Below are 17,649 nucleotides of genomic sequence, written 5' to 3'. Positions count from 1 at the left end.
CCTGGAAGTGTCCAAGGCGAAGCCGGATGGGGCTTGGAGCAGCCTGATTATCTTTAGGCCCCTTCCAACCCAAACCATTCTGGGATTCCACAAGTCTGTGCTTATCTCTAGACCTTTGCTAAGGAAAGCCGTGGTCCTGCCCTCACCTTCACACCAGAAAGGCTGGAGGTGCCCCCCAGTCCCTCCTCAGTCCCACACACCTCTGTGCACAGCCTCACCCAGTCCCACACACAGATCTTTCCACCTTTGTCTCCTTCATCTGTCCACAAGAATCCGGGCTTCTTAATGTACTTTTTCTCTGCAATAAGGGATCAAGAGGGAAGAAAACTTTCTTCATTAAACAGTATTAATTTCCAAGAGCCTGGCAGACTTTCAGCTCATTTCTTTGAGAACCATTCCACAGGAGGCTGAACTCCTGATGACTTCATGAGGCTTTTTATAAAGCGAGATAATGATGGTGGAGGGACAGAAGCAGCTGCACAGTTCCTCTGGCTGTGGCAGAGATGCCCCGAGCACTGCAGCCTTCAGCAAGTCCATCACCCCACGGATGCCAGCAGTGAGATGCTCATGGACACACTGGTTTCCAGGGAAGGAGACAACTCACCTTCCATGTGGCAGCATCTTGTGACAGATGTGGAACACATCCTCGGTGTCTGCTCATCAGGGCTGCTGAAGGATGGGAGGGTTTAATGCAATAATTCCCTTCACAACCTGAAAATTCAGTGTTGATCTAACACAGGTTACACCACACTGAACCTTTTCAGTGCTGGAGAAGAATATCTTGGCTGAAAAGCACAGTAAAGATTAAAAACCCCATCTAACTCTTGCAGAAGTGTTGTTAATCCACAGATTTCTGAGCAACAAACATGGGACAAATATTTTTGTGTATTTAATTTTTTTGGCTGTGACACTGCAAATCAAGTAAATCATTTTCAAGTTTGAATGGAGTTGTTCCTACAATGACACAAGTTCCCTGCTGTTGAAAGCCAGCAAAACCTTCTGTGTAAAAACAACCCATCCCTCCACCGTGGAGAAATACCAGAAAACACAGCAACGGCAAAGTTACTGAAGGAGGAATTTTTAAAAAGCAGAAACAGGATAGAGTAAGGCAAGACTAAAGATAGACTGTCCTAGGCATGGCAGGAGCCCAGTGAAACAGCACGGAATTGCTGTGCCTGTGATAAAAGCTAAGAGATAAGAGATAACCACTAACTTTAGGGGGTTACTGGTCTGTGAAACAGATCATTAAATTACTCCATCACGTTTATTCGGGCTCAGAGGTGAGTGAGGTTTAGCAGCACACTCAGCTGATGGTTTAGAGGAAGGATGATGGTCTGCAAAAACACAACTGCCAAGGGAGAGATGGACAGGGAAAACCCCACAGCAGGGGAGGAACAAGATGAGAAAACAGCCTCAAGCTGTGCCAGGGGAGGGTCAGGCTGGATATTGGGGAAAATTTCTTCATGGAAAGGGCTGTCCAGCCCAGGCAGTGGTGGAGTCCCTGGCCCCAGAAGGCTTTAAAAGCCCTGTGGATGTGGCAGGTGGGCACATGGGTCAGTGGTGGCCTTGGCAGTGCTGGGGAACAGTTGGACTCAATTATCTTAGAGGGTTTTTCCAACCCTAATGGTTCTGTGATTCCTTGCTCCACATACAGAGTTTTCTCTTGTTTACCTTGTTAACCAGCAGTTCTATGACAACTACTTCCCCAAGCCCCACCCAAGTGATTGCGGTACTACAGCAAAGGAGGGGGGCAGGGGATTTCTTTTGGTGGCTACACAGGCTGAAAGAATTTCATTCCCTTGATATAGCAGAACTCCCTCAAATAAAACTTTTTCATTTGAAGTATTTGCTAATAAAAAGGAGGATCCTGCCCCCATCTGGCCTCCCTGGAAGGGAGCAGCCTGAGGGGGAACTGGAGCAAGAAATCACAGATTCATAGAGCTTCAAATCCTGCTCTGGAAGGGACTGACAGGGATCACCAAATCCAACTCCTGGCCCTGCACAGGATACTTCAAGAATCCTTCCCAGCATCTTTGGGAAGTGCTGGCAGGATGGGAACACCGAGTCTCCAGCCACTCTCTGTGCCCAGAAACAGACAGTAATTCCAGCTTTGGATCCAGGTTGGACTGGCAGGGAAGTGGAGATAATTATAACCTTCCTGGAGCAGCTCCAGTCTCGCCATCGCTTGTTTGGGATGCAGATGGGTCCGACTGTGCCGTATCCCAGGAATATCGGCCCTGCCATCTGCCATGGTGTGGGAAGGGACCACAGTGCCCTCAGCAAAGCTGTGCCCACCACCAGGAAATAAAGCAACAATACACTTTGCCTCCCTAAATCGCTGCCACATCACAGATTCCGTGTCACTGCCAGGCAGAGACACCTTCTGGCAAAGTGACTCGGCCTCAGAGCTGGGCTCTCTCTTCCACAGGGCTGTGAGGAGGAAAGGGGAGGAAAACCCCAATGGTCAAAATCCTGAGGGGCCTCTTGCTTTCCAAAAAGCAGAAATAAGGTTTCATTGTAAATCTCAAATTAGCTGAAGCCCAGATACCCTCCAACACCTTCCCCCTCTCCCTGCTGCAGCCACCCTGTCATTCCTTCACTGGGCTCAGCATGGAACTGTGGTTGCTGCTGCTCCTGGCGGGAAAATCCTGCAAGAATGGGATTTTCCCACCTCACCTCAGTTAAAAGAGACCTAACTTATCAATATGCACTATTTTTGCATTATCCCAACGTTCTCTTAAAAACACCAGGAATTAATGGTCTCAGCACGTGGTGGAAAAATTGTTGTGCCTGGATTCAGGCTGCTCTTGTCCACAGGATGACAAAGAGGGGCCTGTTCCTCCCTGTTCCTATCCTCCCTAAGGAATAGCCCACACTGATGGAGAACTCTGTCAGCACTCCAGGATTTTATCCTGGAGAAAAGGAAGCTCAGGGGGGATCTTATTCTTATCTACAGCTTACCTGAAAGGAGTTTGGAGCCAGGTGGGGCTCAGGATCTGCTCCCAGGGAACAAGGGAGAGTGTGGGAGGAAACAGCCCCAAGCTGTGCCAGGGGAGGGTTAAATCAGATATTAGGGAAAATTTCTTCATGGACAGGGTGGTCCAGCCCTGGCCCAGCTGCCCAGGGCAGTGGTGGAGTCCCCATCCCTGCAGGACAATTCAGACATTGGGATTTCTCAGGAAGATTTGCACATCAAGCAAAGTTCAGGACTTTCCTCCATTCACCAGTTCACTGCAGCACCTTTGGCATCCCAGGCACGCTGGCTCTCCAAGAAATTCCCTGGCCAACTCCATACAGACAGTTTGGTTTATTTGTTGCTTACACAGCTCTGATTTCCACCCCATAACTCAGGTTTTAAAGCCAAACACACAGGTAAGAACACAACATCTGAGGATCCCACAGCACAAGGCTCTTCCTCAGAACTCTTCAACATTTACGCTAAATCTTTATTTCTGTACAAAAATTTAGACAATTTTCATTGTTCCTAAAGAAATCTGCATCTCTTTACATGACCCCACGAATTGCCTACATAGATATATACACACAAATATATATTTGAAGAAGAAAAAAGCCTTCCAGTTCTGAAGAATGAAGGCAAAAACCAAGTCAGAACTGAAAAATTATTGACAAGAATTAACTCTGTTTATTGTCAATATTGTTGACTATTCTGTAGCTTTGCACCTATTTCATCCCCATATGATAATAAAAACATATTCAGAATAACTCAATGCAGACTGTGCAACAAGAGAGTAGTGACACAACCTGTAATTTAACAAGTGGTAATAGCATCAAGGAAGTATTAATTATTTAATTAATTTAAAATGTATTAATTAAAAAAACCAATGATGAAGGAGAACTCAGCAGTCTTAACTTTTATACACTCGAGAAAAAGAGCCCAAAAGTAACATTTTCTGTTAAAAAGCTTATTTACAGTTCCAGACACCAGGTGTAAAGGCCTAAGGAATGCACAGTTCAGAGGAACCCTGGGCTAAATAATAATGTGTGATAATGGTGGCTTCTTTTTTTAATCACCTTATATTTAACTGGATTCCAAGGAAAACTAAAAGCCGTTTTCAGCAGGTATATCAAAGTCAAGGAATAACTGAGTTAAGAGGAAAAGGTAGGAAAAGACCTGGCTTTAAGGCAGCTCAGCATTCCTTCACCTGCCACAAATACATCCCAGGAGAATCATGGAATCCCAGACTGGTCTGGGTTGGAAGGAACCTTAGAGATTATTTAATTCCAACCCCCTGCCATGGGCAGGGACACTTTTCACTGTCCCAGGCTGCTCCAAGCCCTGTCCAGCCTGGCCTGGGACACTTCCAGGGATCCAGGGGCAGCCACAGCAGCAACACCAGGGAGCAACTGGAGCCAAAGCCCACCCCGCTGGGAAAAGCGTATCCCAAAGGAAACAGCTCCAGCCAGCACAGCTAAAAGAGGAGGTGGAAGGATAAGGAATGTGGAAAGGCATTTTGGCATCTGCTACACCATCCTAACAGGGGGTTTGCTGCAATTCCTTATTCCTCAGAACTCCGAGAACTCCATCCGCCTGTGCGTTACTTAACAGGGAGGTTATTCCATGGGATCACCCCACAGATACAGCTACTGCAGCTGGAAGGGACCCAAGGAGCCCCAGATTCCCACCCAGGCCCAGGGCTGGTGGGGCTGCAGAGCTGAGCAGAACAGCCCTTTACACAACCCTGGGATCACCCAGGTTGGAAAAGCCCTCCAAGGTCACAGAGCCCAACCTGTGCCTTACCCCCCTTTGGCACGCAGACCAGAGCACTGAATGCCACATCCAGTCCATGAATACAAAACTGGGAATTTCATCTCCTAACCCAGCTTTGGCTCCATCTCTTTTGCTTTATAAGAAGTTTCCTGTAGCCCCCCAGCACTCCCAGGTACCTGTGTGTGATACGTGGGTATGGAAGAGGGGCACGTCCCTGGAGATCAGCATTTCCTACAGGAAAAGAACATTTCACTGTCATTTTAATTCCCATTCTTGACACCAACCAGTGCAGACTTATCACCAAACTTGCCCCACCCAAACCTCCCCAAGCAAACCCCCATCACTGGCTGGGCAGAACAGCACATTTCACCCCCAAACACCTAAACAGCCCCAAAAACCAGGTCAGAAATCACGTATTTGCTAGAAACCTTTCACTGCAACTCAGACACAAAGTTTAATGCAAACAGGCACATCTTGACAAGTGCTTTCAACTAAAAATCATAAATACCGGTAGGTTTTAAAGAATTATCAATTCTGACACAATCTATAAATGCATAAATATGATACAGAGCTCCCCAGCCCCATTCCAGCTCAAATTTGTGTTCGTTCCACTTCAACAAGAATTAAGAGAACGGAATGAGTTCCCTTCAGCTGCATGAAAACCAGAGTTTAAAAGACAGAAAGTAGCAAAGGGGAAACAATTCAAGGAATGCTCTGATCCAATTTTAGGAAAAAAAAGTTGCCTAATAGAGTCCCGGTTTTCCTATCTTATAATAAATAGCTCTATAAAATGTTTTGGCTAAATGACTTTAATACCCATGCCTGAGTGCAGACACAGGAGTGCTCCAGCTGGGAGCTGCCAGCCCTCCCAAGGCTTGGCATTAATTGGAAGCCATAATTTTATAACACTCTGGAATGAAATTTTATTGCAGCCTCAGCATTAGCCACGTCCTGGCTGCTTTTCTTTGAAAGGAAGATGACAAAGTCTGTAGAGAGAGAAGTACAAAGTCCAAGCGATCAGAGGAAACCGGACCCCGCTCCAGGGATTGCTGCGGACGCACGCGGATGTTCCTCCCCTTTGTAAACAACAGACAGGCAACGCTACGGCCTCGGCAGAGCCATCTCAGTTTGTACCCAAAGAATTGCAGGGGGTGCTGGAGGCTGGAATGGCCAGCCAGGCCTTGGCAGGCTCTGAGGCCAGCGCGGTCGATGCCGCGGCAGCTCCGGAGAGCCGAGCCCGGCTCGGAGCGGCTCCTCCGGGCCGAGCGCTGCGGCCGCTGCGGGAGCTGAGGGCGCTGAAACATCCCCGGCCACGCGGGGCGGACACAGCGACGCTGGGGCTGCTCCCGTTCCTCTGTCACACGCTCCAGCCCCGCACCTCGTTACCCACACAGGCGCTCGGCCCCCACCCCAGGCTGAGCTGGTTTTGTTAATTTTTAACCTCTCCACAGAATCCAGCTTTTCTTGGTCCCTCCCCGGTGTTCCCTGCAGGAAGTATTTAGACAAGGAGAACACTGAGCTCAACACGTCCAAGGGAGGATTCCCAGCCTTCCAGGTAAAGCAGCATTTTCTGGCTTCATCCAGTCTCAGCCGAGTTTTGTACATTTACAAATAGGAAAAGCTTAAAAACCCCACCCGGCTCTGTCCTTACTCACCCAAAATCTGCCTTAAAAGGTTCAGGGAGGTAAAGTGACTCCACTGTGGATAAAGCTACAATATAAAAATTCACTGGTAAGGCCCTCTTAAGGCAAGGAGAGAATTCCTGCTCATGATTCTCACATATGAAGTGAAGAGATACAGCATCATCCCCCTATAATGCATCATTTTGGGCCATTTAATGTATTCACTGCAACATTATAGTCAAGCCACATCTGGATTTATAACCAGGTCACATCTGGACTTACCACACGCGTGCAAAGACGTTTTCCTTCCTCGGTGCCACTCTTGGTGCCACTGATCATTCCTGCCCAGGGATGCAGCACTCCAAGGCTGCTCAGCACATTCATCTCAATTAGCTGAAAACAACTTTTCAGACCCAATTAGTCTGACAGTGACAAACTTCATGTTCCACCAGCCAGTGAGGAAGGAACAGCTGCCACCAGGAGCTTTCCAAGGCCAAGGATTCCTGAACTGAGTTATTTAAACACAGTCCCTTGACAGGAATCCCAGCCAACCACCCTGACACAAGGACAAATTCAGTATTTCCTGTCCCAAAGCAACCTGGGTGGTGCCTGATAAATGGAAAAGTGCTTGGAATGGCAGGGGTAGGAGAACTGTAACAAATTTATCACAAATCCTGTTAAAACCCGGGTGTAGGGAGGGGAAAACCCACTCATTTCCACGCACTGAGAGGCTTTTATAGATATCGATCTCTATTTTAAGGGAATGGGAATTGTAGCATGGGAAATAAAGCTGATTATGGAATGAGTTTTAGGCACTTGAGCTGCTGAGATGTGGAAGGTGCCTGTCAGGTGCATTTACCATTCACACCTACACCACACTCAGCAGCGCAGCCACTCAGCCTCCCTAAAAGAAAAAAATATTAAAAAATGAAGCTGTTCATATTCTCCAAGTTTATTTCCCACCTCTCCTCACAATTAAAGACCTGTATCATTCCCAGATGCCAGAGGCAGCATATTCCAGAGATGAACTACCAAACTGATGATCTGCTAAACCAAAAGAAACATTTGAAGTATCAGATTATTGATATATGACCTTTTTTTTTGCTACTAAAATGCCATTTTGCAGCATAACTTCAATAACCATTTTGAAGGCCCCTCCCTTTTCCTAAGAATGAATTTCATGGAGAACAAAGGCAAACCTTGAGCTTCAGCTGGAAGCCAAGGCAGCAGAACCCCGAGGCTGAAACAACAGCATCACACACCAAGGTCATGGCTCAGGGTAAAACAATCCCTGCCCAACAATCCCCGAGTGGAAGCAGCACTGATGCAAAGTTCCCTGGCTTTTCTATGGACAGAGCTGGGAGAAAAATGGGAATTGCCCTACAGGGAAAAGAAAAAAAGCTGTCAACAAGGAGCACTTCCACAAAACACAAAGGGGTCGAGAGATCAAAAGTTTGGCTGCTCTTCTCAGTGACTAAATTTAAAACATTTCTAAGTTCACACATGTGCACTTCAAAGCACCATCAGAATAACCACGACCAGGTGAGAGTCTGGAACTGATCACAGCAACCATGACCAGGTGAGAGTCTGAACTGATCACAGCAACCATGACCAGGTGAGAGTCTGGAATCCATCAGTCTGCAATCAATCACAGCAACTATTTCAGGTGAGTCTGGAATCGTCACCTCTGCTGACAAACCCCACCATCCCCACAGACTCAAAAATCAGCATTTAAAACCCAAAAGCCCTGGACAACACCACAACGTGTCAGGAAACATCAGCCACCACTGAATTCTGGTTACACTTGCCCTCAAAACCATAAAATACACAGAAAGCTCACAGTCACCCACGACATGTTTGCAGTCAGGCTAACACTGGGTTGTTCACTGACCAACACATAGAAAACAATTGAATTTTTGCATTATAAACCCCTCAGGGTACAGAAAATCCTGTTTGACAGCCAGTCCTGAGGTGTGCAGTCACTCCCAGGCCCTGCTGGGCCCTGTGGCCACTGGGGAAACCAAGACAAGGTGAACCTCAGAGGCCACGGCAAGGGGAAGTGGCATGGGGAGGGAAAGAGTAAAACCAACTTAACTCATGTGTAAACACAGAGTATCTGCTTGCAACACAGCCCACACGTGCAGCAGCCACCACACCTGCATCATCTGACAGAGAACTCCTACAAACGTATGGCCAAGCAGCAGAAATCCCAGCACTGCTCCACCATGAACAGCAACAACTCCTTTTCTTACCAACCAAGCCCCAGCTCACCCAGCTTTGTGGATTCAGCCCAGGGAAGACATAAGACTCAAAAACCAAACACTTGGGTTTAGAAGCAAGTCTGCTTTTTCTTTTTTTGTTTTTTTTAGACTAGAAAATGTACAATTCCATTTCATATGCAAGTGTGCACAGAGCTCGTTGCTTGTAGATACTGTCAGAGAAACTGAGAGAGTCTTTGCATTAAATTGTTAATTCTTCAAACATTGATACATTTTGCAATACACCAGTTAAATACCAAGATCTATGTGCATGCACTAGAGATAAATGCATGTACACCTTAATGTTTAACAAAGACAGCAGATCCCCCAGCCAGGGAGCATTGGAGATACCAAAAATAGATTAAAAAGTTAAATTCTTTACCTGCCTTTGTTAAATACAGACTTTGAGACTGCCTCCCCTCCTTTCCCCGGGATTCTTGTCCTCCCAGGGAGGCAGGCGGGTGGGAAGGCAGGAGCTGACCAGATTATCCCAGAACCAAAGAGAAGCACCTTAGGAAGTTCAAACTAAGCTTTAAAATGTCTTTTAAATGCTTTTTCCATCCTTACCAGACACAGGGACTGAGAAAGGGAAGAACATTCTCAGCAGTTTTGTTTGATTTTGCTGAACTCCCAATGCATCTCCCACAGAAGAGCCTGACACTTCGAACCATCCCACTGCCATCCCAACTGCCTGGATCCTCTGAAGTGGGAATTCTCATCCCCTTCTGCCTGGGACAGCCATCCCAGCAGGTGCTGCAGCAGGGAAAGGTGATCCTAGTGTTCTCACACTGCTTGGGGACCATGCAAGGGAGTTCTGCTTTCAAGAAGTTCTGCCCTGGAACTCGCGTGGGTCACTTGGAGCTTTTCAAGTAGTGTCATCTGGTTTGTCCCCATCCAGCCCCCTCCACTGCATATTGATATATCTGCACATTTTAATATCTGCACATTTTATGAAGCAAAGGGAGTTTTTCCTCTGAAAAATGCTTCATTAGAGTCTGACTTGTCCGATTCCAGTGGGACTTTCATACTTTTGTGCCTCTTTTTTGGTTAAGAAAAAAAAAAAAGATACTTTTCCCTTTTTGACAGCTAAAGGTACTTCTGCCAGACTTGAATCAACCAGCACAGCAGAGAAGGAGAGCAGAGGGCAGGACCTGCAGCATCACCTAACTCAATGATGACCACAATAAAAAGAGGAAAATCCATTGCATTTGAAACTGTTTGGCAAATTTGTAACATTTGCCAACACTGGAATTCCAAGCTCAATCCGTGTGGCCCAATCCATTCCAGCCTCCTCCCTAACGAAAAAATCATGTGGAAAAACAAGCAATGGGCTGAAGAGAGAGTTTGTTTATCAGGTGTTGGAGACCCAATGTGTGATTGACGTTACAGCTGTATGGACACAGAGGGACAGGACTGGTGACACGGGGACGTGGCCGTGTCACAGAGCAGTACTACTGCCAACATACTGATGCAGCTTTACACTGGTCTGAGCAGATTGCAATTAACCTAGGACTGAGGTATAAATATACACAAATATGTACAGTACACATACAGGAAAAGAGTTTTGCATTTGTAACATCAGCAACCTTGAAAATACTGGAGAGTCGATACCTACGCCGGTGATTCGCTCGCTGGAATAATGAAGCCAACAACTTCCACTAGAGAGGGCTACAACGGGATAATAAAATTCTGAATTAAAAGCTCCTTCCTCGTGCTTCATCCTCCCCACGCCCAAGGCCGGACTGTTCCGAGGGGCAGCTTGAAAAGAAGATTGGTCACAGCTTTGAACGCATCCTCCGAGGAACCCGAACCAAACCGGAGCCCAAAGTGCACCTTTGCTCTCGTGCCTGCTCCCAATTCCTGTCCGTGTGTGTGTGTGTGTGTGTGCAGCTATGTAGAAAATACAGTTGCAATCAGTTCAGTATAAATACATCCACCCCACCATTCTGCCACTGGTACAGCTCTGCTGAAGCAATGTCTGTGCAAAGAGGTCATTAAAAATCATCTGATCTTCAGCCGGGACATCATCCACTCCAGGCCTTGGCACAGTCTGGGAACACAAGAGAGAATGTTTAGGGAATGCAGGCACTTCTCAGGGTAACTCCAAAGGTAACTTCACAGCATCGATTGAAATTCTTCCCAAGAACTCTAAATCGTTTCTGGAAACTCTTCACTCCCTGCACGGCACTCCCTAGCTCATATGTGGTGAGAGAATTCAATCCCAGCTCTTCAACACATGAAGTTCTCTCTAATTAGGATTATTCTTAATAAACCAGAACAGGTTTCAGTTTGCCCCCACTCCACCCTCATTAAGCCTAAATCATTCCAAGTTTCATCTCTGTGAGGTGACCCTGTGGATTTGACATAAAAGTTGGGTTTCAGATCATGCTGATCCTAAATCAGTGTGTTCTGAGGCCAAAGATCTTGTAAGTGTCAAGATTTTTAAGTGGCGAGGCCCTGGCACAGGGTGCCCAGAGCAGCTGGGGCTGCCCCTGGATCCCTGGAAGTGTCCAAGGCCAGGCTGGACAGGGCTTGGAACAACCTGGGATAGTGGGAGGTGTCCCTGCCATGGCATGGATGGGATGATTTTAAGGTCTTTTCCAACCCAAACCCTTCTGGGATTCTGTCACTATTATGAACAGGGGAAGAATGTGTGTTAAACCCAAATATCACAATAAAACCCCCAGAGTAATTCCAGATTCCCCTCCTGTGGACACAAGTCCCTCTTACCCCTCTCCAGTGAGAGCACAGCAGGCCTGAATGTGCCACTGGTGATCCTTAATCGAAGTCAGCTTCAGGAACTGGGAGATTTCAGCTACTGTCATGCACTCCTTCACATCCTGCTTGTTAGCAAAGATCAGCAATCCTGCTTTTTTCAAGTCCTAGGGAGAAAGAAGAGCAGATAATGACAAAGCATCCCCTGGAGGCAAACGATGGGATACCAAAGCAGAGAACCCAGAGCCCCAGCCAACAATCCTCCAGAACAAAGTGCTGCAGGCTGACAGGAACTGCAGGAAATCCTCTGATCCAGCACACCAAACGGCCAATTTTTGCCATGGATGAGAAGTTAAAAACCCAGGACCATGTTTTGCTGTGCTCCACGAGGATCAGAGCCCTGTGTACCCATGTACCTGAGCAGCACTGACAATTTGGGAACAGTGACTCCAGGGAGAAGCTTATTTTACCTCAAATTCCTTGGAATTACATCAGGGCAGGGGTATATTATTGAAAACCTTTCCCTTAGAAAGCAAAAAGGTGTTTCCGGGAAGCCAAGCCAGCTCAGGCACTGAACTGCCTGATCAGGCACATTCGTGTTTACAAGCAGCAAAATTAATTCCCAAATAATCGACTGCTCCAGAAAATAGCTGGAACTGAGCTGGACAACTCAATTTTGCCTTAACAGAAACTCAATGGAACCGGTTAGGAGAAAGAAAAGACTTTCAAGGAGCAAAGAAAAGCTATTTTAAATCAATATTTGACTTTCATTGCTGCTCTCTCCCAACGTCACAGCCAGGTCTGGAGAGGGAGCCTGGGAACATCCTGCCGGCCAACAATGGGCACATTCACTGCAAGGGGCTCCCAAATCGGCTCCGTTCTGCCTGCAATTCCAGACCTTCCCTGTGGCAAAATCAGCTCGTTAACACCTTCGTCTTCCTTTAGAGATTCCAAAACAGAAGATGCAGGTTTCGTTCAGTGGCTGCAACAGCCTGAAGAGTCCAGCTCTGAAATCCTAATCCTGGACAGCAGCACCAGTCCCCCCATGCCACATTTAACACTCCACAGCCTGACCTGCTCTTTAAGAATTTACTTTATTAAACACAATTTAAGTTAAACATTAAAAAAACAAATAAACAAAAAAACCAAACCAAACAAACAAACAAAAAAAAACCACCCACGAAAAAGAATTAAAACTTGAAAGATCCTATGCAAAGCCCTTGGTTTTCCTCAAAGGAAATCCATAGGCAGGCTCTGCCCATCCTACAGTCTCCCAAACTGTGGCTATAGGTTAAATATAGCTGTAATATTTTGGGCTATAATGCCATCGTTTTTATGCACATTTTTTTATTCAGATACTTAAATTTGGAAGCTCAGCGTCAGCTCACACACCCTGATCCAGTTTGCATTCAGGTCATGCCACAGGTGCTGCCTGGCTTTTACATCAGCCCAGCTCAGGTTTAGACCTGACCCAGGGCTCAGGTTTAAAGGGGGTCTTTACAATTTAGCCATGTCAACTCTGGAATTCCAAATACCCACAGAGCAGTGGCTGCTCCAGCCATGGGCTGAAGTTCCTTCAGTTTTAGAGCTGGGTGCTCCAACACACATTATTGAGGTTGTAAAACACAAAACCTCAGGCAACCATAAAGATATCAAAAATAATTAATGAGCTATTGCAGGAAACCACGGGGTTTTAAAGGCTCTAATTCAGATATTAACATGGATTGAAGCACAAAACCCACAGATGTCACTGACAGGTCCCAACTGCTGTTTCACTGGAGCACTCTGATAAGCTACTTCTGTAATTTAGTATTAATCAACAGCTTTACTGGGAGTTTCACAGAAGACAGTGCAGCAGGGACAAGGTAGTTCAGGGTGTAAATCTGCCTCCCTTAGCATGTATCAGCCAGATAATTAAAACAAATATTCAATAAATATTAAAGACACAGGGTGCACTCACCTCATGTGCTAACATTTTATACAGCTCTTCTTTAGTCACAGAAATTCTCTCTCTGTCTGTGCTGTCCACCACAATTATCACAAACTGCAAAAAGGGAGAGTTATTAGGCAGAGAAACTCCTGCTGGTCCCACTCCCACCCCATTATCCAGCTGGATTATCAAACACCATCCCTGCTCCCAAACCCTCCCCCCAGCCCCAGTGTGACATCCCATAGGCCTGGGGTTATTCGCAGCTTGTGCTGCGGTTTGGGTACAAAGGCAGCTCTGACTCAACTCTTGACTTTCTGTTCTCCATTTTTCAGCGAAAAATTCACATTGAAAGCAAGGAAATTCTCTGTAATCCCAGATCTGGTTTTGTTCTTTGCTTGGTATAACTGAGGCACCACACAGATTCCTCAAATAATTTGTTGCAGCCCTAAAAACAAAGTGCAAAGTGCCTTTGTCTAGTTCAAGAAATAACATGCAAATAGGTATTTGCAAGGGATTAAAAAAGCCCTGAAGCTCCAAACTCCCAGAACACACTCCCAGCTTCATTTAGGCTGAAGAAGACCTTTAAGGGATCCCAGCACCTCGTAGGGGTGAACTGGAGAACAAAGGTAATTACTGCACAAATTGTATTTACCCATAAAGAACATAAATACAATTTATATAATATAAATAACTGCATTTAAACTGTATTTGATAAGACACAGGAAACCTTGATTTAAAGCATTATTTTTATCAAGCTGTTGCTTGATAAAATTTACTTTTTTTTTAATATACATATGTCTGTGTGTGTGCTGCAACTTCACCTCTAAAGAGTTCTGAAAACTCTTGGGGGTGTTTAAGTTGGTGATGACTGGAGCTTGTCAAACAGAGCTGCCAAAGTTCTGGATGAAAACTTTGGGGCTGTCCTTACTCCTGAGGGGTCAGACAGGTCTTGGAGGACCCACTGCGAAGAGAGTGACCATGGAGACAACAAGGGGGGATCTGCAATTCCCAGATGAGCAGAGGCACAAAGCCCAGCCCCAAACCCCTGCCCAGCAGTTTTCCAAGGCACCTCACCTCGGTGTTGGTGTAGTAGGTGTTCCAGGAGGAGCGCAGGGACTCCTGGCCCCCAATGTCCCACATCAGGAAGCGCGTGTTGTTCACCACGATCTCCTCCACGTTGCTCCCGATGGTGGGAGAGGTGTGAACCACCTCGTTCATGGAGCTGCACAGGGAACAGGGACAGTCACCCACAATGACCCATGAGACTACACCTGGTGGGTATTCCCAGTGGGAGAGCCTCAGCAAACGCTCCCTGTGCAGCAGAGACAAGGTTTGATGGTGGAAGGTGCAGAAACGTAAATAAAAACAGCAATAAGAAGGACTCCGTGAGCTATATCATAATCAAATTATGGAGCTAAGAGAGCACTCGTGAACAAACTGTGTTATAATTAATTAAATCATGAAGCTGAGAGAATTCTCACTTCAGAAGCTGTTGGGAGCACTCAGCTCTTCTCTCTCCAGGCCCATTTTGGCTCACATGGGACAGAGCTGCTGTTTTGCATCAAGAATGTGGTTAAGCCACAAGATTTCCGAAGTTTCAGGAAAACAACTCATCCTCCAGCTCCACTAGAAACACTTCACCCACTCCACCCTGCTGTTCTCCTTCCAGGGCAGGCCACTAAAACCAGATTTTCTTCACAATGCTTTATGTCCAACCTCCTCCCCTCAGCACAGACCAATACACAACTTTTTGCAGACAAATGCAGCCATTAAGTATTTCAAACAGATTGTTTACAGATACTGAGTGTGACTTTGTCTCTAAGACTACCGGTTTCACATCAAACAACCAAATGTGTGCTCTGGATTCTCCTGAAGTTCAGACTATTTAAACTCTACTGTAACAGGCAAAAAAAATTAAACAGTAGCTCCAAGGCAAACCAACTGTGTTCAAAAGAACTTAATTATTTTTTCTTCTGATCACCTTGATACAGTTTTTCATTTTGTATGAACTTTTTTGAAGTTCCAGCAGAGCTTTTAGTTACAGTGACAGCAATTTGAGACTCGTAATGGTGCTGGAATATTTCCTGAAGAGGACACAGAGAGGAGATAAAAGGATGGTGCAGCGTTCTGAAAAGCAATCCCAGGCCAGTGCAGGGAGAGCTGAGTATGAGAATGGGAGAAAAGGAAGTGCCTGGAAGAGGAAAAATGGGATATGCAAAGACGGGGTAGGGTCGAGGAGGAGTCAAGCAGGAGAACAAGAAGAGAGCTGGGAAAGTCCTGTGGAGTTAAACTGGGTACAAAGAAAAAGGAGACATACAGAGATCTGTATGAGAGTGAAAATGAAACACTGAAACGGCAGAAATAAGGGGAAGAACTGCGAGACATTCGTGGAGGAAGTGGATTAAAAAGCACCAAGGACAGCCCTTGCCTGCAGCAGTTCCCAGTCTTAAGAAATACCCTTCGTTCTGTTTGTGCTTTTAGCATCTCTCACTCCCTCTAAAAATCACCATCAGCTTCATCCTTTCACTCTCCCCGCAGCAAGGCAGGGCACGAGCAGCTGGAAATGTTTTGGAAAGGCAAAGCAGGCTGGAATGTGACAAACCCCAACCACTTCCAGACAGCCAATTTTAAATGTGGGATTGGAGCAGCATGGCCACAGCATTTAACAGGAATTATTTCTGACTCAGGAACACTCCTCAGTGCCACGGCACTGCACGTGGGAAAAGGCCAATCTGTCCCAAACACAAACAGACCTTGAGCTGCCTGTGCCACCCTGCAGCTTCTGAGCCTGTGGACAGATTGGTACCCTCTTATCAAACTGCAGCTGAGGAACTGAGATACGAAGCTCACTCAAGCTCCATGTAAACCAGGAGCAAGGTTAACGCAAGGCAAACACAAATCAATGCTGCTGTTGAAGGCAGAAGGTGCAGGACAGCATGGAGATGTTGGCCTGGGTTCCTGCTGGGACCAGCCTCCCTCCTTCATCCCGTTTCACAAGTGACACCAAATTACTCTCAGCACTGGGGACACAAGGCATGGCAGGCAGAGGCGCTTTGCCACTCACAGAATGATTTGTCTGCTGTTTAAATCTGTGGCGTGGATCAGTTTTGCAACGGTGTCCCGTGGCCAACACTCACTACAATCATATTTTATGGGGCTGGCAACGAGCCGAGGCCGTGACACCAAGGGAGGCTGGGAGTGCGTGGTAACAGCAGGTGATGTGATCCAAAACCCGCTGAACAAAACCTCATTTATCCACCAGGCACAGCACAGCCCTTTCCAAACTCCAGCCACCTGCTGCCACCTGGAAAGCTCTGAGTAAAACCACCCAGGGACACGTAACACACCTGGGAATGCCCCGAACGTCCCCGCAGGTCCTACTTACAATTGGTACAGAATGGTCGTTTTCCCTGCATTGTCCAGGCCCACAATGATCACTTTGTGCTCTGCAATGAAAACAGCACTGGTAAGTCACAGCTCACTCTGCTGTCGTGACAGCAGCTGGGTCTGGATCAAGCTTAGTGCCACGTCTGCCGCTGGTTTCCTGAGCCAACAGTGCCCAGCGCCAGGTGCCATGGCCACGTCTGCTCGTGGGCCAGCCCGGAAAGTTTGGGTGGGCAGGTGCTGCTCTGAGCAGGGGAGGGACTGGCAATTTATCCCCCTCCACAGGAGCCATTCCTGGGAGATTTCAGGAGGATGTTTTCCATCTCTCACTGCCCATGTCATGCTGGGATCCTCTCCCAAGCTTCTGCAGGGTTTTGCAGCCTGTATCAAACTCCATGCCCTCAACCACAACAGCTCTCAACTCCACAAGGTAAATGTTCACTTTCCCCTTACCCAGGCAAGACCTCGATGCCTTTGCAAAGAGCAGTTAAAACCCCAACCAGGCTGGTTTGCAGTGTGATCCCTGTGCCCCCAGTGCCCTCCTTTCCCCCTGGGGAACAGATGTACTCTCCAACATTTCACAGGACACATTCACCCAGTTTGGTCTTGGACAAGTCACCAGGTGCTCCACAACCCTCCTCTGACATTTTGGAGCTCAATGCCCCAAACAATTCTTGTTTCCCTTCAGCACCTCCTCTCCTGTGCATCACAAAAGCAACTGGGAACTCTACGGCTGGTGGTGTCAAGCACATCCAAATTTATGATTTCCAGTTGGGGTGAGCACAGCCAGCTCTCAGCTCTGTTACACAACTTCCACTTGCACAACCAAGCAGGATCAGTCAAGCAAAAGCTTGGTGAGAAGGGGTTTTCTCCCCTCCTTCCTTGTGTTCCTCAAGGGCAAAAAAACCCATTATAAACATGCCCAAGCTTCAGACACTGAGATCAATTCCTGCCAGCAAAGTTGATCTATCCCAGAGGAGAGGGCAGGGACAGGGGTCAGGTAAGGGGGGG

The 17,649-nt window shown here is 46.9% G+C and overlaps 1 protein-coding gene and 1 long non-coding RNA gene across 2 annotated transcripts; one reads left to right on the top strand and one right to left on the bottom strand.

Moving 5' to 3' along the window:
- Positions 1-7,852: 7,852 nt before the first annotated feature.
- Positions 7,853-8,041, top strand: LOC121670488. Its single transcript, XR_006018155.1, has 2 exons — positions 7,853-7,930; positions 7,967-8,041. It is a non-coding gene; the product is annotated as an uncharacterized LOC121670488 (long non-coding RNA).
- Positions 8,042-8,674: 633 nt separating this feature from the next.
- Positions 8,675-16,746, bottom strand: ARL5A (ADP ribosylation factor like GTPase 5A). Its single transcript, XM_042040773.1, has 5 exons — positions 16,640-16,746; positions 14,329-14,476; positions 13,285-13,368; positions 11,340-11,491; positions 8,675-10,659 (listed from the first exon to the last, which is right to left on the bottom strand). The coding sequence occupies exons 2-5, from the start codon at positions 14,470-14,472 to the stop codon at positions 10,611-10,613; spliced, it is 429 nt and encodes a 142-aa protein (XP_041896707.1). The 5' UTR covers positions 14,473-14,476; positions 16,640-16,746; the 3' UTR covers positions 8,675-10,610.
- Between the last annotated feature and the right edge of the window lie 903 nt (positions 16,747-17,649).

The sequence above is a fragment of the Corvus kubaryi genome, unplaced genomic scaffold (genome assembly GCF_017639235.1).
Source record: "Corvus kubaryi isolate FWS band 111438036 unplaced genomic scaffold, C.kubaryi_AGA036_p1.0 37396, whole genome shotgun sequence".
In the NCBI taxonomy this organism is placed as follows: Eukaryota; Metazoa; Chordata; class Aves; order Passeriformes; family Corvidae; genus Corvus; species Corvus kubaryi.
The sequence above is the reverse complement of the archived record's forward strand: the minus strand, read 5'-3'. Positions and strand labels throughout refer to the sequence as shown.

Bases quoted from the DNA above. Each gene is read 5' to 3' on its own strand.
- ARL5A (XM_042040773.1), bottom strand. From the start codon at position 14,472: ATGAACGAGGTGGTTCACACCTCTCCCACCATCGGGAGCAACGTGGAG. The intron at 11,492-13,284 runs GTGAGTGCACCC...CTTTCTCCCTAG, and splicing joins ATAAAATGTTAGCACATGAG to GACTTGAAAAAAGCAGGATT. The intron at 10,660-11,339 runs GTAAGAGGGACT...TTGTGTTCCCAG, and splicing joins TGTGCTCTCACTGGAGAGGG to ACTGTGCCAAGGCCTGGAGT.